A 23,440-nucleotide genomic window follows, 5' to 3' on the forward strand; every position below is an offset into this window, starting at 1 on the left:
AGAGGCAGCACAGCAGTTAAAGGTTACAAGTTACAAAGAGGTAAGAAAAAGAAAAAGAGTGCTGTTGTGTACAGTCAATAACGTGACCAAGAAACATTCAATGCGCATGTGGTACGTCACACACAAAAAAGCAATACTCAAAGCACAACTTAACAAAGCAGTGCCAAACAACAGTCAATGCTAGTTTACTTTAAAAAAATAACTTGTGGGAACTCAGATTACCATTTACCTGTTACTTTGCACTGCTTTTGTTTCGTTCCAATTCACAATTTGTACCATTTACCATTTACCACTTTGGTTGTTGTGTTCCAAAAGAGCCAACGATTAACAGGAAAGTTCCTGAACTACGACAACTACAGGAATCTACGTATATTATCTTTGCATGTCAAAATGTATCAGAACACAGAGAAAAACACCTGCCATGGCTCACTGGAGTGGAGTTTTCAGATTTAACATTTTAATACACGTTTTAAGGACCAGGACAAAGACTGTTATGACTGGTAAAAATAGCATGCCTGGAGTGTTTATTAATAGTATACGTCTACTACTAGCATTATCCATGTATTGGTTCAAGACAGTTGTATAGGTTACTCTGTATATTCTGCACGTCAATTCGTAACACCAGTACTTTTTCTGTGCCATTTCAGACATGACTTATTTCTTTCGTTAGGTGTGGATATTGGCAAGAATCTCACTATGCAATACGTATCACGATACTTGGGTCACGATGCAATAGTATCACGATATATTGCGAATCTTTGCAATACAATACTATTGCGATACTATTGCGATATATCAGCTTTAAAAGCTGAAGGCGCTGCTTCAGTGTTTTTGTTTTTGTCGTTCGCTGCCATTTTCTCGAGAGACCTCACTCACTGAACCGAAGGGGAAGTAGCTACTATTGTACAGCGACATCAGGACCGGACTTCTACCATTGGTTCCTATGCATGGGAACATCTTTTATTTTCCTCAAAGTGTCGCGATACTACGCCATTAAGTATCGATACAGTATTGACAAATAAACTATTTCGATGTATTGCCATATTGATTATATCTTTCGTGTTTACAGCTATATGTATGTATCATACAACTCGTCTTTTTCTTGTTTCCATGTACAGTACATCACATTTTCTTAGTTATAGCTGTCCCTTTTGTGTGTCTCGTTCTTCCCTCTCTCTGATACTCTCTCCCTCACGCCCACTCTCTCTCCTCACATCACAGCTTCCTCTCTTCTCTTCTCCCAGCATCATGCTATCATGTATTTTCAGTATCTAAAGTGCCGTGCTGTGCTCTTCCCAGAGGGAACAGTATGTGGGTGGCACAGATATGGATATAGACAGCAGCAACTGTGTGCATGTGTGTGCGTGGTGTGTGTGTGTGCGTGCATGTATACGCATGCGTTTCCATGTTCTCACTTCGTTTTTCCCTCCACTTGACCTTGCTGCACAGGAAGAGAGAAAAAAGAGAGCTTGAGGGAACAAGGGGGGGGGGGGGGGGGGGGGGGGGGGTGATGCGTCACCACTATTTTTAATTTCATACTGTACGTTATCAACTGCTGTACTACAACGCCGGGTACAGAACTGTGAACAGTGAATGTAGGGAGATTTGAAATTACAGCATAATAACTTTATTTGGCTTTATCTGTAAATATCTACTTTTGCCAGCAAGTTGACGTGTGTGTGAATCCCCTCTACTCTGGTGGGCACCTGCCTGCTCCATCAACAGGCTTCAGCTTGCAGATGGTTTGACCCTAGTTGGTCTCAAGTTGGTACAACATTTGCCCTCATTCACCAAATCTCTCTCTCTCTCTGTCTCTCCCCTGACCCTCCCCTCACAGAGCTCTCTGTGGCCCCACTAATGTTACTGTTTAGCCTTTCCTGTTTAACATTAACCTGCGTTGTCTGCACAAACCCTGCGGTCCCCGTGTCGACACACTTCTTGTGTACACTACGCTGTGCCACGTTACCATCTCAGCGTTGTCGTGCCCTGCTATTTCTACACATGTAACCTCCGAAGCGTTTCTCCTTGGCTGTACGCGGCCACTAAAAATGTCTTCCTTCCTGTTTGTCCCGCCAGGGAGTCCGTCCCGTGCCCTGTCCACCATGTCCCTGTCGGTTCGCCCGTCGAGGCGCACTGTCTCCAGGTCCATCACTAGGAGCCAGAGCTTCGCCGGAGTCAATTCTTACGACAAACCATACAGGTATGTGCACACACACACACACACACACACACACACACACACACACACACACACACACACACACACACACACAGGGAATATACAGAGTTCGCAGGACATCCTGTCAGATGCAACAGTCAGTCTGTGCGTCACGTGTGTGTGTGTGTGTGTGTGTGTGTGTGTGTGTGTGTGTGTGTGTGTGTGTGTGTGTCTGTCTGTCTGTGTATGTGCTTATTCATTGTTGATCATATTTTCCTGCCTCTGAAGCTCAACGAAATGGGTGGAGAAAGAAATTACGTGAGTGCCTGTGTGTGTGTGTGTGTGTGTGTGTGTGTGTGTGTGTGTGTGTGTGTGTGTGTGTGTGTGTGTGTGTGTGTGTGTGTGTGTGTGTGTGTGTGTGTGTGTGTGTGCACGCGCACCCTTGGTCTTTCCATCACATTTCTCCTCTTTTCTCCTCCTTCTCCTTCTGTCCCGCTCTCTTTCTCTTTTCCTCCTCTCAAACCTCTTAACCTCTGTAAGTGGAGAGAAACACGGTGTTCTGTCAGCGTGCACTGTGAAGTGTCACTCAGCCAGACATCATGACAGTGATTATTAATTACAGACGATTACTTACAGCTTCAACGTTTTCAGGCCAAGGACCCCTTAGTTGAGAGAGAGATGAAGCAGGGACCCCCACAACATTTTCATAGATTATAATTTAATCGTTTGACAGCACAGTCATCAGTGTATTTTGGATTCATGGCAATTTGTGTTTTCAGATATTTAACCACTTGAACCGTCAATATTTAATAAACTTGACCTTTCACTCTGTACTTAATGTGCTCTTTTTTCCCCTGTACACCAAACCTCTTTGCCAAAATTAGACGATCTACAAGCTCGTAGATCGGCTATTTTTAGCTAAAGTTCTCAGAATATGGACACTAGGGTTCAAGTGGTTAATATAAAAAAGGAGAAAAAAAGGTTTCTATCACACAAAGATTTGGAGGACCCCCTATAGTAACTCACAGAAATGCATGCACGCGCGCACGCACACACACACACACACACACACACACACACACACACACACACACACACACACACACACACACACACACACACACACACACACACACACGTTCAATACACCAACTCTGATTAGATGAGCCAATTACGAGAGTGACAGATTGGACAGAATATTAGAAAGACAGATGGGTCACTCTCTGTCTCTCTTGTCAGCGTTGTGTATAGTCTGACAATGTATGGATCTTGCTGCTGTAGTTCATGATTTATATGCACTCTGTCAGTACTGGGCAGGGTTGATGGCTAAATGTTGGTGGGGATTATGATGATGATGATGACGATGATGACGATGACGATGATGCCATTTGAAGCCTTTGCTGTGGATTCAGACACAAACAAAAAGAGTGTAAAAGCTCCCGCTTCTAGTTTTAACCTCTAGTCTCTGCTATAGCTTTTTGTTTGTTTGTTTTAAGCTACAAAGTAGATCATTAGGGACCATCCTCTGGGGGACATGAAGATGCTGAAACAAACCATAAAGCATGCACATCCCCTCACTAAAAAACATCGCCAGCCATCGACCCCTGTCTCTCTGTACTAAAAAAGGGAAGACAGCGAGTTGAGAAGCAGACATATTTATGGATGGACTGTGTGTGTGTGTGTGTGTGTGTGTGTGTGTCTGTGTGTGTGTGTGTGCGTGTGCGTGTAGGTGTGCGTGTGTGGTGTGTGGTTGGAGAGAGAGTGAGAGAGAAAGAAAATGAAAGTGAGACAGAAGGCAACACTAGCAGGCGACTGATAGTAGGGTCATGCACTGGGATCAATTCACCTTTTATTTGCCGAGCTGCATATCCGGTACCACTTAAACCCTCTATAATTGGTAAAAGGTACTTATAATATACATACTTGATACAGTCTTTTTTTTCACTCTCTATCAAATCTCTTTGCCAAAAAATAGCCGATCTACAAGCTTGTAGATCGGCTATTTTTGGCAAATGTTCCATCCCAGGATTTGTATTATCGCGATAATATCTTAAATCGCGATTTCTTTATGAAATGTTCATATCATCCCATCCCTAGCTGATAGTCATTATGACTATGGCAACAATAACATAACACAGCATTTGTGCTCATCATGACGGTGACAAAGATGACAACATGAACAATGCTATTCTCAACACAGTGGCGTTGTGTCATCTCTGCAGGAACCTATCAGTGTTCAACACTCCAGGTCTGACCAGGAAGCCCAGCAGAGCCAGCAGGATGTTCAACATGTCCAACAGTCCGTCCAGAGTCCCTCAGCCTGAGAGGCTGGACGAGGTCTATGAAGCCCTGAAGAAAGGACTACAGTACGTGCAGAGAACCTGAACATAACATGGAGATACAGTACAGCAGTGGTTCCCAAACCTTTTAGCTCAAGACCCAAAAAAGAAATTAGACGTTTGCCCGGGACCCAAACTAGTAAAAATAGCAGATCTGCAAGCTCACAATGTGTCGCTTTGAGCGTTGTCAGCTTGTAGATCGGCTATTTTCACTACTTCTTAAACATTTGTTTTATAATTTATGGATTTTTGGATGAAATTATTGCAATAATCAGTGAATTTAAATTTTAATTAATTACATTTTTAGCTTGTTTTTGGGAATGTTTTTTGGAAATGTTTTGAAATGATAATAATCAAAAACCAAAATGTTGGAAACAAAAAATAAAGGGACCCATAAAAATGTATCCACGACCCACGGATGGGTCCAGACACAGTGTTTGGGAACCACTGCGGTACAGTCATGAATTAACCTCACATGGAAATGCAAAGCTTTATTATTGTCATTTTTAATAGGTACCACTTTGTAGAGTTTCAACTATGATTGACATTTCTACGTTCTGTGCTATTATCTACCTGTCCCCTGTTAGGTCTTATCTCCATGGGCACCAGATGGAGTTGGACAGTCTCAACAGACAGATGAAAGAATCCAAGAGAAATTCACGACTGGTACGTTTTCTTACATTTAATTTAAAGTGACGGGCCACTGTGAATAAATAATTCCACTATAGTGCACTTACAGTAGTGGGTCTGTAGAACACTAGAACAGTCTTTTTAGAAGTGTACTTCCTAAGAAATATTTTTATTTTTGTGCAGTTATTGTGCACTTTTGTAAATTATAACAATTGATAGAACCCACGCAGATGGGGGACAATGGATTGGAAGGGCCAGTCTCTTTGCAGAGCTGTGTGCAAGAAAAATGAAAATTTACCAAAAATGTTATGTTTCATATAATGTATAGTATACTTTATTATGTATATACAAGCTGAAATTGCGTTTATCTGTGAGTTCAGATTTCGGTACCCAGCATTGAATTGATCAGGCATGTCCAATTTTTTACATAATCCAGTCACCTAGGTCAGTGAAGTAACTCTTGTCTAACAACATTGTTTCACATTGTAGGCAGGAATCTACATTTTGGGCCATAATCTGGGCCCACAGGCCCCACCCATGGGTACCTCCATATGGGCATATGACGTAGAGATGTTCGCTGATATTGGGCATGTCCATATTTGGGCTGATAACTCTGCCTTATCTGTTGTTGCTGGAATTATTGAACGTGTTGCGAATGACCATTCCATACATGGGAATATCTGCTTGCCCTGACACAGACTCAGACACAGAACTTGAAATGTATGTAGTAGATATATACTGTACCGTACATACTAATATAATGTATATTTTAACTTATGTGAAATAAATACTGATGGTTTGATGTGTCTTGTCTCTTCAGGGATTCTTGTATGAACTAGACAAGGTAAGCTCACCCTTCTGTAACACCACGGCACAGCCACTCACAATAGAACACAGAAGTATACTACTAAATACATTATACGGTGAGCAGTAGGACAGGAATCTGATGTATAATTGTGCTGAACTTTTTGTCTGTCTTCACTCTGACAGCAAGTCAAGGTGACAGAGAGGTTCATGAGACGGCTAGAGTTCCACCTCAGCAAGGTAAGACTTCAGTGTTTAACACCTGAAAAGTCCTGGAATTTCAAGTTGGATATACAGTACAGTACTGTACCTTATAACCTGCATTATGTCAATGTACTGTACATAGGAGAGTTGGAACAGCTATTGGCGTTAGGAACTCCCACATCAGCAAAACAAATCATCACTGTCGGGCAGAAACCTTGTATCTCCAAGTTTCAAATTTGTATGTTTTTTCGCGAAGTAAAGCCCTGCTTCATCAGACTAGGCCGTCGCACAAAAGTGCGGTGCGAGGCGTTGTGTGCTTGTAGATCGGCTGTTTTCACTAGTTTAGTTAAATGATAAAAATGGACAGTTTTGGACATACAAGGTTTCCACCCGACATTGAGGAAATGCTTGTCTGTGAGAATCACGTTATTGAAGTTAAGAACACACTCTTTTTTAGAAGATCGATTTGTGACTCTTTCCCATCTACCCTGTATGGACAAGATTACACTGTGTGTGTGTGTGTGTGAGTGCGAGTGCGAGTGCTAGTGTTAGTGCGAGTGCGTGCGTGTGAGAGAGAGAGAGAGAGATCAGAGCTCAGAATTGTGTTCCCTTGGTGCTGAGGGCAGCTAGGTTTTGGTTGTTTTGTTTGTTGCCTTTATGAACTTCCCCTTCGGATGACCCCCACTCCCCCCCCTCCAGTATGTCAGAACTTCAGAACCTGATGAGACGATTGGCTGAGAAGCAGGAAATAACCATCTGTTGACCTACTTTTTCTTCTCCACAACAATAAGGAAGCCCTTCCCCTACATCCCAGCGAACACATTGAGGAGTGATGAGTCGCAAAAAATACAGGAATGTTGGAATAGGAAAGACGGCATGCAGCAATAGATAACTAGAAAGATGAAATTCTGGGAAATTGCGAGTGTGGTTGCCTATATATTGTAGCCAAATTATCATGTGATGAAGCTAGACCAATCCTTGAGCTAGCACCACTCCCCCATTGAACTCAATGGACGTACTTTATAAGTAAGTGTCAGCCTTTTATGCCCATATGGAGATCCCTGCTCTGAGTATTTGACATCACTGTGATGTCACCTGTGATGTCACAGTGATGTGTCAGAGGAACCACAGTGTCAGGCGTTATAGACAGACAGACAGAGATACGGTCAAGCTGTGAGACTGTGACGGTTCACATACTAAACTGCGACCTAAGGTCGCAATAATCGTTAATTGAACATCCAATGAGAAAGCAGCAGTAACTTAGCCTAGAATAACGGCGTACCGTTGAACTGGGTGACCACTAGGAGATGAAACAGACCTGGCTCTCCACTATACTAGGTATTACTAACTGCACCCAGATGGAGGGTAAAACTTTAGTTGTGTGAGGTTTTATAAACCGCAACCCCTTCCTCCTTCTGTCTTATGTACTCCCCAAGCAGAGCAGCTTTAAAGGCCACTTCTCTGTTTATTAGTCTAAACTCTCCGTTTTCCTCATTACCTCCCTGGAGAGTTGTGGCGTCTCTCTGACTACTCTGTGTGTGTGTGTGTGTGTGTGTGTGTGTGTGTGTGTGTGTGTGTGTGTGTGTGTGTGTGTGTGTGTGTGTGTGTGTGTGTGTGTGTGTGTGTGTGTGTGTGTGTGTGTGTGTGTGTGTGTGTGTGTGTGTGTGTGTACGCACGTGTGTGTTGTTCACCATCTAGGAGGGGTACGAATCAGGAGTCATGTTTGTTTGTGTGTGGCACGCACTTGCCATACCGGTACTTGCATGCAGGCACATGTGTGTGCGTGTTCATGTTACAGTATCTTTATTTAATTTCTCAAAATTTCATCCATAGAAAAGAGGAACACTAATTGTCACTTGCCAGCACTGCTGTGTGTGTGTGTGTGTGTGTGTGTGCGCGCGCGCGCGTGCGTGCGTACGTGTGTGTGTACGTACAGTATGTGTGCGCGTACATGTGTGTGTGCGACGTGCGTGATAAGTCCTTGGTTTGACCTACAGTAGCAGAACGTATGCATTGCAGAGGTTTTACCTCATCTCTCCCTTTTGTATCTCCCACACATATCATTAGATACTGTAGTGTTGTATTAGGCTGGGTTGCGGACCCCACCATGAAATAGCTCTTCTGGAGAACCCTGTGCAATGTAAATTAGAATAAGTGGCCGTGGGGTTGGGATTGATGGGGGACTGGACCCAGGCTACCATTTATTGCTGATTGAATGGCCAATGTCTGCGTGCATAAAATAGACCAGTGGTTCTTACATTTTGAAATTTGAAGGTCTCCCCTTAACTTTAATAGTGTACAGGTTCCTGTCAAAGTTACAGACTTGTAAGGGTCCATTTAGACCCCCATTAAGGAACCTAGACAGTCCCTGAAAACCACTTTGAGAATCACTGAAATAGACAATCTACAATCTCACAACATGTTGCGTATGAGCAACATTATGAGCTTATAGATCTGCTATTTCCAGAGGAAATGGGTGAGAGTAGGAATGTCACTTGGTCTCAACAACACTGGAGACAATATTGTTGAACAAGAAGCAGTACGAGGTGATTTTCTGTGTAGCTGTGACCGTGACTGTACTGGATAACTCCCAGTTGTGAGTGTGTGTAAGTGTACGAATGTGAAGTAGGGTCAGTGGTGCTGGAACTGGGCTCTCCCTGGGTTTCTGACCTGAGAAAGCAGATAAATGGAGTGGAAGTATGTTCCTGCATTCATAAAATAGTAGCCTAGCTCTGTGTGTGTTTTATGAATCCATTTGACTCTAAGAAATGGCCCTGGGTCATTCGTATGGCTGAACCTGGCATCTTAAAACATTAGGAGACAGAAAGAGGAAGGTAGAGTGCTGTGTGTGTGTGACTGTGTGTGTGTGTGTGTGTGTGTGTGTGTGTGTGTGTGTGTGTGTGTGTGTGTGTGTGTGTGTGTGTGTTTGTGTGTGTGTGTGTGTGTGTGTGTGTGTGTGTGTGTGTGTGTGTGTGTGTGTGTGTGTGTGTGTGTGTGTGTGTGTGTGTGTGTGTGTGTGTGTGTGTGTGTGTGTGCGCGTGCGCGCGTGCGTGTGCGTGTGCGTGTGCTGTTGTAGTGCATGATATTACCAGTGAAAGAAGGCTTGCCTTTACAGTCTTTGCTGATTCAGAAAGACACACTGTGATGTACTGGCCTATAAACGAAATGTGCATAAGCATAAGCATAAGCATAAGCATGCACGCACACGTGCATGCACGCATGTACACATAATCACAACATATAAAGACGAACATTGTTTGTATAGATGTATTTGTAAACTGGTGTGTTCATGTGATATATACATACATACTATTATTCTGCTATTTACTTCGGGAGCTTGTCTGATTAATTCTTAACCATCAACAAAATATTAATGACTGGCCATGTTTTACCCTGTTAATGAGTTAACCATGTTTTAATAATGTTCATTTTGAATTAGAAAATAATCAATATATAAAAAGGACAAAATAAGAAACAATTACTGTATGTTTGTGCTGGTATTTAAAAAGTATGAAGCACTAGCTAAAAGGCATGGCTGTCTTTTATTTAAAATAAATAAAATGTTGTTGTTTCTACATTCACTGTCTTTGCTTTGTAGCACACCAGCCACTTCACGTTGAAAATATTACATCAAATATATAAATGACATAAATGTTAAACACCCGCTCGCCAGTTTTATTTCTTTATTTTCTCATACTGCACCAAGCCGTGCCAGCATTTACTGCCCCTGAATGAAGCCAAACGGACATAATAAAACCAGGCTAGCTCTGCCCTGTTTGATTTGACTGCATTGCAGTCAGCTGAGCTGCCTCTGGTTTTGGCAGCACTAACTTCTCTGAGGTCATTAGACTCCCAGCAGGCAGAATGACATTAACGCAGTCAGAGAAAGTCATCAGAAAAACTCCCACCCTCTAAATGCAGTGGTTCCCAAACATTTTAGCTAGAGAAAAATTCACTGGCTCTCTGGGACCCGGTGAAAATAGCTTGTAGATCTGCCATTTTTACTACTTCTTAAGAGATGGAATTTCTTATTTTTTCTTTCTTTCATAAAATTCATTTCAAATATTTTGAAAATATTTTGAAACAACTATTAATTAAAAACAAAATGTAGGAAATTAAAAATAAAGTGATATCTACTTGTGAAAGTTGTGACCCATAAAAATAGGTCCACAAACCACAAATGGGTTCCGCACCACTGTTTGAGAAGTGAGAACCACTGCTCTAATGCATGCTTGATGCGCTACTGCTCTGTCACTTCATCCTCAAGAGGAGTTGTTTTGACAATGGCGTGATACTACAGCTGACAACAGGATATGATGTTATGAACAAGTCGGCTCAACTGAGTGGCACAGATATGCATGGTCATGAAAGCAATGTTAATGTGCTTTGACACTCTTTTAATCGTACTTTGGTTTGCCTCGTGTTGTCCTGTTTGCTTAGTTTGCCCTTGCATGTCTATGCAGTAAAAACCTGAGTTTAACTCAACTGGGTTTAACTGTAAAAATCACACCCGTGTGAACTGAGCGGTGGTCGTGGAGGCCGCGCAACAGCAAAACAAATATATATATACCTGTATATATATATAATAAAAAATATTAAAACAATATTAAACAAAATATTAATAATAAAATGCATGTCACTCAGGCCGCCACTGGTATCCATCCATCTGTGTGTGTGTGTGTGTGTGTGTGTGTGTGTGTGTGTGTGTGTGTGTGTGTGTGTGTGTGTGTGTGTGTGTGTGTGTCTGGCCTGGCCTGAACAACAGCGCCCCTCCCTTAACATGTGTGGTCAAAAAAGGTACTGTAGGCTACATACAGACAGACAGACACGCAGACAGACAGACATACCCACACACACGGCCACGTATAGGAGCGTTGTGACCACCGCTCAAAAACAGACCCTTTTGCTATGGTGGAACCTTTTGCTATGGTGGAACCAGCTCACTATGATACTGTCAGCCACTAGAATTAACTTACCGGAAATGCCTTCCCTTAGAAATGCAGAATTGGTTTCGTAAGCAATTTTTACATAATTGTAAAAATTACGGACAGGCGAAGGCCAGAGTCTATAACTATGTTCAGATATGCATACGTTACATTTTCGGGAAAGTAATTAACATACGTTGCCGGCATAGGCAGTAGGAAAGACCTATTTTCCCGTACACGTAAAGTTTGCAGTAGGCCTAACAGTATGTACCGTTCTCATTCTTGCCGGAAAGTATAGTACTTGCTACTCACGTGAAATATGACAGTAAGCACGCAGACTTGAGCATTTAGTGTTGAGAATGATCAATATAGCATCCATGATCCATCCAACTGAATCTGTAACTGAATCCATTGAAATAAAATCCATTGAAATAAAAATAGGACAACGAATGGTTTTCAGAGGAGCCCAGCTCTGTAGCGATAATTATTACCAAGACTCTCTGAGTTAAATGAACACTGGGGATTTTACTGGGCGTATTAATATTTGTTTGCTTATTACTGTACTTACTATTTACTGTACATGTGTTTCCTGTGTTCAGATCGAGGAGCTCTATGACGCGTACTGTCTGCAGAGAAGACTCAGAGATGGAGCCAACAAGATGGTGAAGGCCTACACGGACGCAACTGGCAGCAAGGAGGCCAGAGAGAGTCTGTCTGAAGCCAACAAAGGATACAAGGAATACACCGAGGTAAGGAGAGAATTAGGTGGGACCAGGGGTGTCGCACCAAATTCTGGGCCCTGGGTAACAAGGATTCAATCACATTTTGTGCTTTAACTATTCTCGGTGCCGTGCTGTGAGCTTGTATATCTGCTATTTTTGAAAAATGTGTAGGTCTTTGAATATTTCAAATCCTTCTAAGGTATTTTGAATGTTTCTATGTTAGTGGTGCTCAAACTTTTTCATGTGAAGGATGCCCAAAATTATATGTATTTGGCCACGGACCCCCATCTCAAAATATTGAGTTTCAGACCCCCCCTCCCCCCAGAAGCAATATTTGAGTTACAAATGTTCGCTTAAAAAGTACATTTGCACACATTTTCACGACTTTTCAAAAATAGCAGATCTACAAGCTTGCAGCGTGGCCACACAGTGAGCTTGTATATGTGCTATTTTTCAATAGCTAAAGTATAAAATAATTAAGGCCCCTCCACCTTGGGCCCTAGTAACTCAGTCCCACGTTTCCCCCCCTTGTGACACCCCTGGGTGGGACAGAAGAAGAGAGGGAGGGATAAATAAAGATTATGACATCACGCTTAGAGGGGAGAGAGGCGTATGAGAGTAATAGGGAGGAGAGTAGTATACGAGGTGTGTCAGAAAAGTAACCACGCTCATGACTCAATGCTAATTTAGTAACCGTTTATGTCACGATGTTGTGCAGCATCTCACCGCTATTCTGCTATAATATAGTTAGTTCACTTCTCTCACTCTGTGCTTCTGTTCCAGGCTGTTGTGTAGTTACACTGCTGTTACCCTCTGTCATGCAACTGAAGGTGGCACAAACATGGAGCAAAGAATCAATTTGAAATTCCTGGTCGAGTTGGGTTAGGGTTGCGACCAGAATCCAGCACTTCTACCAGCAGGTCGTCAATCGCCTCCAGGCTTCAATACCAGGTTAAGTGCAGCAGGCGGGCTCTGTGGAGAGTCATGGCTGCTCCTCCACAACAACGCGCCCGCACACGCCGCGCTCAATGCAACCTCTAGTTCTTTGTTTGTTCTTTGTTTGTGCCACCTCCAGTTGCCTGACGGAGGGTAACAGCCGTATTGTTACACAACAGCCTGGAACAGAAGCACACAGTGAGAGATGTGAACAACATTATAACAGAATAGTGGTGAGATGTTGTGCACCACAGTGACATGAGCGGTTACTCCATTAGCATTGAGTCATCATGAGCGTGGCTGCCACAGTCCTGTTACTTTTCTGACACACCTCGCACTTCACCGTATGACCCTACAGGTATATACTTTGTTGTACGTTGCACTACAAGGTCATGTGTTGTTGGGCTTGTTCATCATCTTGAGTGATTTTGTTTTTTGGAGCCGTGGGCGGAGCCCATGGTCTCCCTCTGAGTGGCTTTGTGTGTCCTGTCTCACCAGTGAGAAATGTCCCGTTGAGTTCGAACAGTACCTTTTATGACCACACATGTTAAGGGAGGGGCGCTGTTTTCAGGCCAGGCACACACACGCACACACACACACAGGGGGGAACACATAGAATCAAAAACATAGATCTGGAAGTGCTCAATTTCACGGCTCCACTTCGAACCAAGGTTTGATTTTTATTTTCTTCTTGGAAAAGTTTTAGGAGGTGAAGTAGAATAGGGGAAAGGGATGGAGTGATTCGGAGAGAGAAACAGACAGGTGTAGAGCTCGATTTCAAAGAGCAAATAGTAATGTAACCTGACACAGCACAGGTGCTCTCTCTCTCTCTCTCTCTCTCTCTCACTCTCCGTGTGTGCGTGCGTGAGTGCGTGCGTGCGTGCGTGCGTGCGTGCGTGCGCGTCGGTCTCTTTCATTCTCTCGATATGAAAACCTAAAGATTGCGGTGTTGAAAGTATGCCGGTTTACATCGTAATGATTTCCCCTGCACACCTTCTCCTTCAGAACATGTGTGTGTTGGAGGGTGAGCTGGAGAACCAGCTGGGGGAGTTTCATCTGAAGATGAAAGGTAAGGAATGAAGGAGGGCTGAAGAATTCACTCGTCTGCCTTCACCCTCCCCTGCCCTCCTCCCCCAACCGACTCTCTCTCTCATTCCTGTCTTGATGTGGAGTTGATCGGTATGTCCTCCCTCCACCTCTCCACTTGACTTCCCTCCAGTTCCCTGTAGTTTCCTCCTCTCCTCCCCTCTCCATTCTTGTCTTCCTCTCTTCTCTTCTCTCCTCTCCTCTTCTCTTCTCTCCTGTCCTCTCCTGTCTTTTTTCCTCCTCTCCTTTCCTTTCCTGTCCTGTACTTTCGTCTCTCCTGCTCTCCTTGGTAGGTTACAACTTAAACCCTATATCAGGGGTCTTCAACAGGGGGTCCTCAGAGTTACTACAGGGGGCCGCCAAATCTTTGTGTTAGGATCATCAAACATATAATTTTCCAAAAATCTGTCTGTCTGAAACAGCGTTTCTCCTCAGTGGCCTCAGTGGCTGGAGACTGGCCCTGTTACAGATGTTGTCTAAAAATCATGCAGATCGGTACACAGTATCTCTGTAGCCATTAAACGAAACGGGTATTTCTTACATTGACGCTCCTACATATTATCATGTAAGCACCAGTTAAAGTTACTTTCCATCCCTCATATAGACAACATGCCTGGCCACGCCCCCTACTTCCGACCGGAAGCCCTTTTTTGGGCTTGATCGTAGCGCGATTTCCTGTTTACGTTCATCTGATCTGATTCTCCTCTTAACTAATGAGACGGGATTGTTTTACTTTGTAATTTTACTTTGTAACTTATGTTAACAATGTCACTTAATGGCAACACTCATCCACTCTGCTGATAAATAAATGAGTTGTGACGATACACACCTGTTCTGCCATCATTCAATGTTATGAGTTGGAGGAAAAAAAAAAGAGATCTCAATTGAAACAATTGCCATAGGCTTTCTTGGGCGTATGCTTTTAGTTGACCTTGTACTAGTGTACTGTCATGAAACTACCTTTTTTCATATGCAAACTTCTTAAAAAATAACGCTATTTAAATTGTTTCAAAAGCTTTATACCCTGTATATATATATATAAAATGTCACAATGCGACATAGCTTTTTACACAATGCTGTACTCCCTCCAACTGCATGTCATATTATATGTTCGCCATTTTAAACTGTTTTTATTTTATTTGACACTTGCTTTGGCAATATAAACATGTCTTCTCATGCCAATAAAGCTCCTTTGAATTGAATTGATATAGGCCTACAAATAAACAGATTTGTGTATTTGAAAGCAAGCATTGAACCTAATCAGTATTTCATGGAAGCGAATGTTGTATGATTTCTAGCTAGCAAACCTTTTCCCTTCAGAACGCTGGTTGATCATGTCAAACGTTGTCATCTCCATTCTCCTCTGTTCTGGGATGAAGTCACAGTTGGCTTGTGTTGTGTGATATGCATTAATGTTTTTACAAATAGGCCTGTCAACAACTCAACCCACTCCAGAATAGACATAATACACATTAGCCCACCTATTATGTGCATCCTATGCTGTGTTCATTTCACTATATCACTGTAAATCATCGATTTAATCCTAATCAAGGCAATATAAATATCCATTCATATTTAATGCTCATTTAATCATTAAATCCTAAACTGTCACGTCAAAACAATGAATACATTTGGCTTTAATAGATACAAAAACAAACTGGATTAATTGAAAATGACAAGTGTTTAAAAGCATTCCTTCAAAGCATCATTGGGAACATTCCTTATCTCAATAACACAATATACAGTACAACATTTGAAACCCTCAACAGTAAAAAAAAAAAGGCATGGACAAGTCAAAGAAAAGTGTGTATAAATATTTTATTGCAATAAATATGATGAGGAGACCCTCACATCTGGCTTCATTGGTCCTGGACGTACAGTACAGGTCTGAAAGACAGAAAACAATTGCATTCACAGATACAACACAACAGCGAAGAGCTTGTATTTCAATTATAATCAATGTTGTGTTGTCACAAGTGAAAATAACTTGTACTTAGTTGTAACAAGAGTAGTCCCCATACAGTAAAAGATCGTAGCTAACAAGGCTAATTAGCTAGCATGAGAGTTTTACCTTGTTGTTGTTGTTGTTGTTGTTGTTGTGAGTCGTGCTGCTTCTCTGGGGAGTTTGCTGAGTTTAGGATATGTTAAGGATGTCATCAATACTATTAACTGGTGTAGATAGAATAAAAACATCGAAGATAGCGGTGCGCTTGCATATCAAGAGACCATGACCGCAGTCACCGCACCATCTGACAGCTGGAAAAAAAACCTCTGTTGGTTTAACCCTTTCAGTTCATTGTCATAATCTTTTACTGCAGCGCTGGGCAGTGTTGCCAAAATTTGTGAGAGAAATAAGCCAAACAAGCCAACTCTTGCAATATAAATAAGCAAAAAAAACAAGATAGTTTAGGTAAATAAATTGACTTGGCAACACGTTTATATGCATGCCTGACAGAGAGAACCCGGAAGTTCCCTTTCGACTTGGGGGCGGGGCGTCCCTCCTGCAATCGGCCAGGAATGTTGTCTATACTGTGTGCACAGTGCACACCCCATAACCCACACACTGCACATCATTTCAGAGCTCATATCTTTGAACGGGTAAGGGCTAGTTCTTTTAAATGAACAACTTGAACCCTCACATACCTGCTAAGAATTGCAGATCTACAAGCTCTCAACACCTCGGAGCGCTATTTTCAGCAAATAGGTTTGGTGTAGAGGTAAAAAAAGAGCAGACAAAGTACAAAGTGAAAGGGCAAGTTAACTAAAAACACAAATTCAACATAGACTGATGACAGTGCTGTCAAACAAGTCTATGAATCTATCTATGAAATCGATGAAAATATGTTTATTTTATACAATATGTAGTGGGGGGACCCACTACATATTCATCTCTCTCTCAACTAAGGGGTCCTTGGCTTGAAAACGTTGAAGACCCCTGCCCTATATACTTCGTTGACCGGGTTCCACCAGGGTCCTTCCGCCCCCCTTCCTGTTTCCTATTAACCCATATCTTTGCAGAGAATAGCCGATTTTATGGCTTTTATTTCATGCCCAGAATAGGGGTCTGCTAGGGTTCAAGTGGCTATGGGCTATATTGATCAGTGCTACGATGTTGTGTCAGTGATTTATGAGAGACATATTATTGATATATGTATGATTGTCTGCATGTCTCTCTGTCCTACAGGTCTGGCTGGATTTGCTAGGCTGTGTGCTGGAGACCAATATGAGGTTTGTTCATTTTTCTCTGTCCCTCTCTGTCTCTCTCTCACACTCTCTCTCTTAATCTTATTCTCTCTCTCTCTCTCTTGCTGTCTACCTCCTTGTGTTTCTGTTCCTCTCAGTTCTGTCTCTGTCTTCTCTCACCGCTGTCTGTGAAATGTGAAGCACAGATGATAAAACAGACAGACGCTCTCTCTGCTCCCCCTCAGGCACATCATGTCTGTCTCAGCTGGTATCTCTGTCTCTGTCTCTGTCTCTGTCTCTCTCTCTCATATACAGTATACACACACTCGCATGCACGGGCACACACACATTTGTAGTTTATCCACAAAAAAGAAGCTTGAACATACTATTCTGTTCACAATGCACATGCACGTGCGCGCATACACACACACACGCTCCCACACACACACACACACACACACACACACACACACACACACACACACACACACACACACACACACACACACGCACACACACACACACACACACACACACACACACACACACACACACACACAAACAATCAGTATCGCAATCAGGTGGAATGAGAATGAATATGTACAGTATGTAATGTTTGTGCATGGTGTGTGTGTGTGTGTGTGTGTGTGTGTGTGTGCGCGTGTGCGTGTGTGTGTGTGTGTGTGTGTGTGTGTGTGTGTGTGTGTGTTCAGATTTTTATGAAGTATGGCCGACAGAGGTGGAAGCTCAGAGGAAGAATAGAACTAAACTCTAAGCAGGTTTGGGACAATGAAGAAATTGTCTTTCTACCTCTCATCACAGAGTTCCTCTCTATCAAGGTGAGTCTCTCTCACTATCTGTCAGTAACTGCAGTCACATATTATACTGTATACAAGATTCAAGATATTTAGGCTATTTGTCATGCTCATACAAGTATGTGTGTAAAATGTTGGTGTGGCATGGCATGCTCCACCAGATTGTGCTAACAATGTAATGAAAACAAAAATGTACTTGTGTCTCTAGAGAGTTTTTTGAGTGGAGGGGCACTTTAGATCACGAACCCTTGAAATCATCTAAATGGGGCTGCAAAAGCTTCTAATCGTTTCTGTGGTTCCTCCCAGGTAACAGAGCTGAAGAGCTTGGCCAATCACGTGGTTGTAGGAAGTGTGTCATGCGAGACCAAGGACCTGTTTGCTGCACTGCCCCAGACTGTCGCTGTGGATATTAACGACCTGGGGACAATTAAATTAAGCCTAGAGGTCACATGGAAGTGAGTACCACATTCTTTGATCTGGTCAGTCAATATGTCAACTACTACAGTCACATAATTTGTTTCTTCATTCATTCATTCATTCACTCACTCGTTTTTTGCCATCTGGCAGAGCACGCAACCCACTATCCCAAATTGTATTTTCTTCATTTTAACGATTGAATTCTTGTATAATATTATCATCTTCTTCTTTAAATGTTTCTTTATCCCTCCACCCCTTTCCCTGAATCCCCCCCCCCCCTCCCCCTTGCTCTCTCAAACCTTTCAGTCCATTTGATAAGGATGACCCGTCGTCGTTGGCAAGCACAGTCAACAAAGTTCCTACTGTCAACAAGAGATTTTCAACAGTCTTCAACCAGAGTCCGCCCGACACCCCATCGCTACGGGAACAGGCATTCTATGTATGTGAGACCCCACTGCCCACCCTTTACTCTCTCTCTCTCTCTCTGAGACATGTTGAGAAATATTACATGTATGTGATGCTCCATCATAACCCTGTTATGGGGGAAAGATTCTCTGTTGGCAGCTGGAAAGTATTACGTTTGCTATGTAATACTTTCGAATGGAAACCAGATCGTACCATTGGGTTTAGTGAAGGTTGTTGATATTGGAATCCGCTTTTTCCAGTGTACAGTATCTGAACCTAGAACTCACTCCTGAGTCCTGATACATATCAACAACAATTGCAATAACCGCAATACCGCCATACCGCAGTTGTGTAATGCATACCGCACGTTGAGTTCATTATACTGTGATTATTTTTTTATATTTTTCTATTTAAATGTATTTAAAATGTATTTATTTTTTCCTTTCAAAAAAAACGTTTTGGGAGATAACGCGATGCCCATACCCTGAAGAAGGCAGTTTGCTGCCGAAACGTTGGTTTCCCTATACTCTGCGTCCTAAAATAAATATTGGCACTTTGGCTACAGTGTGTGCGGCCGCTTCTTAGGCTATTATTGAGATACCGCGATACCGCCATACCACCATACCGTCAGTAAACAGTGACTTATTACGGCAATAACAAAAAATCCATACACCTACATAAATATAAAATGTTATTATTTGTCTAGTCACAGTTGCTGACTGTCCCCTGTGTTTAGTCAACCGAGTGAGAGAGCCTGTTGAGATGGGCAGATTTAAATTGATTAAAAATAAAATAAACTGTTCAGCTAGTTTGATAAATAGAATGCTGGTCTCAATCTCACTAGTGGCTGAGACCCTGCAAACACTTTGATAATCTGGGATCCTCTCTCTTAAGGGCCTTTCCCTGTCTAGTGTCATAAAGTCATAAACCTCATTCATATTCCCAGGAAACATTAGGACAGTTATTCTTTTTAGTTACAGCTACTACATTTGCCGTTGGTAAATTTCCCAAGTAAACAGTGTCAGCATTGATAGAAGTTTATAATGGTGGTGAGGTGCACCTGCATACAGTTACAGTATCCTGTCTTTGCATATACTGCCATAAAGCTACCGTTAAAACTTGGTAGTATAACCATAAACTGTAAAAAGGAAAAAAGTTATGGTTTCTCAAGCATACACACTACACAGTATAATACTATCATCAACACCATCACACACATATAATAGTGGCTTTAGTGGGATTGTGAAGTACCGTTGATTGTATGCGGCTAGTTCCAGAACTTTTACACAAAAACTGGGTTTGTTTAAGTATCCATTGTGAATACTGTACCTTAGGGATTTGTATTGTGGATCTTGGGTCCTAGGTAGGGTGACCATATTTTCAGCCACTCAAACCGGGACGCAAAACACTGTTGCCTAAAACTGGGACCCTAAAATCAATGCGCACGTTACCGCGCAAGCGCGTGCCCATTCTCTAACATTCGTGCACGTGCAGTCGCGCACACACGCACCGCAGGGTTGCAAACAGGCAGTGAGTGATTGACAAACAGCCTCAGCGTTGAATTCAGACACGCAATAAATTTGTTCCTTTTTTCTGATTGGTTAGGTCAGGTGAGCATGTTTTCATAAAAAGAACATGATAAATGTCTATGCAACCACTGAAAACAGCTACTATTATTTTAATTCTGGCGAAAACCGGGACAATTTTGCAGTGAATGTTGAAAACCGGGACATATTAGTGTTTTAGAGATATTTGTCGGGACACCGGGACACGCAGCTTAAAAACGGGACTGTCCCGGGTAAAACGGGACGTCTGGTCACCCTAGTCCTAGGCTACAACTTCAGCATTAAACTGGAGGTGGTATTTAATTAGAATCACCAACCACCAGCTCCCTCCTAACTACTCCATTCCCATTTGTTCCACCTCGCTGTCATTGGCTGCCTGCAGTCACTGCCAAGGAGCTTGCCCAGCAGGGGGCAGCGGTGGACATTGATGTTTGTGTTCCAGAACACGCTAAGCCAGAGTTGCTCCTGTAGCGTCCACTCCCCTGCACGACCGCACACTGCAGTAAGTTGTAATAGAGTAGAGGGAGAGAGCCTACGACGTACAGTACAGTCCTGTAGAACCACCCACTGTAGTATGTTGTGATGGTGTTGAGTTTTAGAGAACCTATGATCTACAATAGAAGTGTTGGGACTGACCTGCCTAGAACCTGTAGACCACTGTTTCCCAAACACTGGGTTGGGACCCATTTGTGGGTCACGGAGACCAATTTTTATGGGTCACGACTCGTGTAAAAATACAAATTTATTTTCTTACATATACTGTATATACTGTATATTTTAATAATTTTTTTTCTGAAATAATTGTATAATTTTTTTTTTTTTTTAAGATTTGTTTTTGGGCTTTGTATGCCTTTATTGATAGGACAGTAGACTGACAGGAAATGGGGAGAGAGATGGGGAATGACATGTGGCAAAGGTCGTCCGGATCGGGAATCGAACCGGCGACGCCAGCAGGCATCATAGCCTAGTATGTGGTATGCGCCTTGACCACCAGGCCAGCGGGCGCCCCATAATTGTATACATTTTAAAACAAACTAACACACAAATCTAAGAAATTCCATAAATAAAATAATAATAATTAAGAAGTAGTGAAAACAACCGATCGACAAGCTCACAATAGGGCGCAAAGCAACACGTTTTCACTAGTTTTGTGTCCCAGGCAAACGTCTAATCTCTCTTTTGGGTCTCGAGCTAGAACGTTTGGGAACCACTGCTGTAGACAAAACCAGAATCCTATCTAGGAACTAGGATGTTTTCTTGTTAGGATTTTGAACATGGACAAAACTGAACGTGATTTAGTGAAACAATACAGTAGCACTTGTGTCCAACTACATAAAATAGAACTTATTTGTCTGTGCTTGTATAGTTTTTTCAGCAGTCTCCAATGGACAATTTTAAGACATGCATCTTTATCAATTATTGACAAAACATTCTCTATGAATTAGTTCCAAGTTCACAAAAGACGTGTATGAGAGAACATAGAGCTGATAGTGACAAAAAGGGTCCTACAATGGAAACACAAGGATTGTGCTGGATAGACTCCATGCATCTGTAAGTGGGCCTACTCAGCAAAGTTTACTTAACTGAATACTGGTACAAAGTCAGTTTCCAGTTGGTTGCCCTTGCGCAATATCTCAAGTCGTCACTCGTCAGTCACTGATGCAGAACGCACAAAACAGGGAAGGCTCCAGGCGTGTATGCCAGGTTAAGATAAGACAATTAAGATGAGCGTAAGCCAGTGGGTCTAATGACACAATGTAATTGTCTTTTGGGTTCCAGTTTCAGAATGGTCAATAACCCTGATTCTATGCCGTTTGTCGTGTGTTGATGGAGCCGACTCAGCAATTTAGCATGAGTGAACGCTGCTGAAAGGATTCGGTTCCAGTCTGTCGCCCGGGTGATAATTGACGGATCAGTGGAGCACAGGGCTGTGTTATCCACAGAAGATAATTAAGGGAGAGGAGTGTGCATAGCGTGAGCTGACCAGAGGGGCCGTTAGTTGACTAATTGAGCAAGCATTTTGGTGTTTGTTAGGTTAGCTAATATTAGCTTGCTAGCTGACAGTCTGTCAGGGCTCGTTGCCAAGACTGACAGCTTTATCAGACACAGGCCCTGACTTGTCCTGGCACAGGAGAGATGGTGGATGGGGCTGTTAGCTTCCTGGTTCTGTCAACTCATTTCCTTGTCATGACAGCCAAAATGATCGTGACACAAGTAACGACACTCAAAAGTTATGCCAAAGAGACTCTTAGTTTTGCTATTGTGTTCATATGATTTTGTATATTATGCTAGATAATAATTATATTTAAATTGTTTAGCATATTTTGGCAAAGAAATCTTACCACATTGAATCATGTTGATGGCTACATCTACACACACAGTCCAACAAAAAATACACCATGCTATATTTTATGCGAGAATCAATGCAGTAGTTCAGTATTGGTTCATTTCACACTTACAATGGCTGGTTTAGGAAGTTTATTAACAATATTTGGGAGCTTCCATGCAGTTAAGGGATGGCAACAGCAACCACCTTGTTTGTATGTCATATAGCATCACAATAATTGTAACCACTTTATCTGTATTTTAACTCTTACATATTTTCAGATGGGGATCCGCGGACAAATACCTATGAATTTGGAGGTCTTTGACATGAAAACATTTCAGTGAATTAAGTTATCTTAATTTGTGTCTTCTGGCCTGGCATCCCTCATTCTGCTGCTTTTAAAGGACTTAAAACATTCCTTGATATTTCTCCTCTCTGTAGAACATGCTTCGTCGTCATGAAGAGTTGGAGAACGGAACAGCTTGGTCTAATTCATCAGAATCATCGGATGATTCTTCCAGTCCTCAGTTGTCTGCAGGAGGACTGCGCAACTCTTCACAACATAAGGTAACAAACTATTTCCTGCCTTTACTCTTCCCATCCCCCTTTTCTCATTTCTCTACTCCCTTCTGTGGTCACCTCTGATGTCCTATCGTCTTCGGTTTGATATAACCACGTAAACCCCACTATCCATATTTTGGGGAAAGCTTTTGCAGGAAAATAGCAGATCTGCAAGCTCACAATGTGTCGTGATTCGCAATTTATTTCAAATCATTGGGGTCTGGGCTTTAGTGCGCTACACAAATTAGCTTGTGAATCTGTATTCATGATCTCATGTCTTGTTCAGTGGTGCCGGAACGGGGGCGCGGCGAGATATTTTATCCCTGCACATTTCAGTCTGGCCGTCCCTGTTTTATGCATAATG

At 42.4% G+C, this 23,440-nt stretch overlaps 1 protein-coding gene across 3 annotated transcripts in view; it reads left to right on the forward strand.

Moving 5' to 3' along the window:
* Positions 1–23,440, forward strand: part of ripor1 (RHO family interacting cell polarization regulator 1) — an 83,462-nt gene that overhangs the window by 43,227 nt on the left and 16,795 nt on the right. For 2 of the 3 annotated variants that reach the window (XM_080736055.1, XM_080736054.1), the window contains exons 2-13: positions 2,077–2,200; positions 4,381–4,524; positions 5,085–5,163; positions 5,948–5,971; positions 6,118–6,171; positions 11,660–11,809; positions 13,724–13,787; positions 16,989–17,032; positions 17,701–17,826; positions 18,109–18,257; positions 18,526–18,658; positions 22,957–23,082. In XM_080736055.1, coding sequence (XP_080592181.1) covers positions 2,103–2,200; positions 4,381–4,524; positions 5,085–5,163; positions 5,948–5,971; positions 6,118–6,171; positions 11,660–11,809; positions 13,724–13,787; positions 16,989–17,032; positions 17,701–17,826; positions 18,109–18,257; positions 18,526–18,658; positions 22,957–23,082 — 1,191 coding nt within the window. In that variant the 5' untranslated portion in view covers positions 2,077–2,102. Of the gene's footprint in view, positions 1–1,870; positions 2,201–4,380; positions 4,525–5,084; positions 5,164–5,947; positions 5,972–6,117; positions 6,172–11,659; positions 11,810–13,723; positions 13,788–16,988; positions 17,033–17,700; positions 17,827–18,108; positions 18,258–18,525; positions 18,659–22,956; positions 23,083–23,440 lie in introns of those variants that run through there. The other variant, XM_080736053.1, reaches the window with a different exon arrangement.

This window comes from Nannobrachium achirus, assembly GCF_963921795.1.
Source record: "Nannobrachium achirus genome assembly, chromosome: 11".
NCBI classification, from domain to species: domain Eukaryota; kingdom Metazoa; phylum Chordata; class Actinopteri; order Myctophiformes; family Myctophidae; genus Nannobrachium; species Nannobrachium achirus.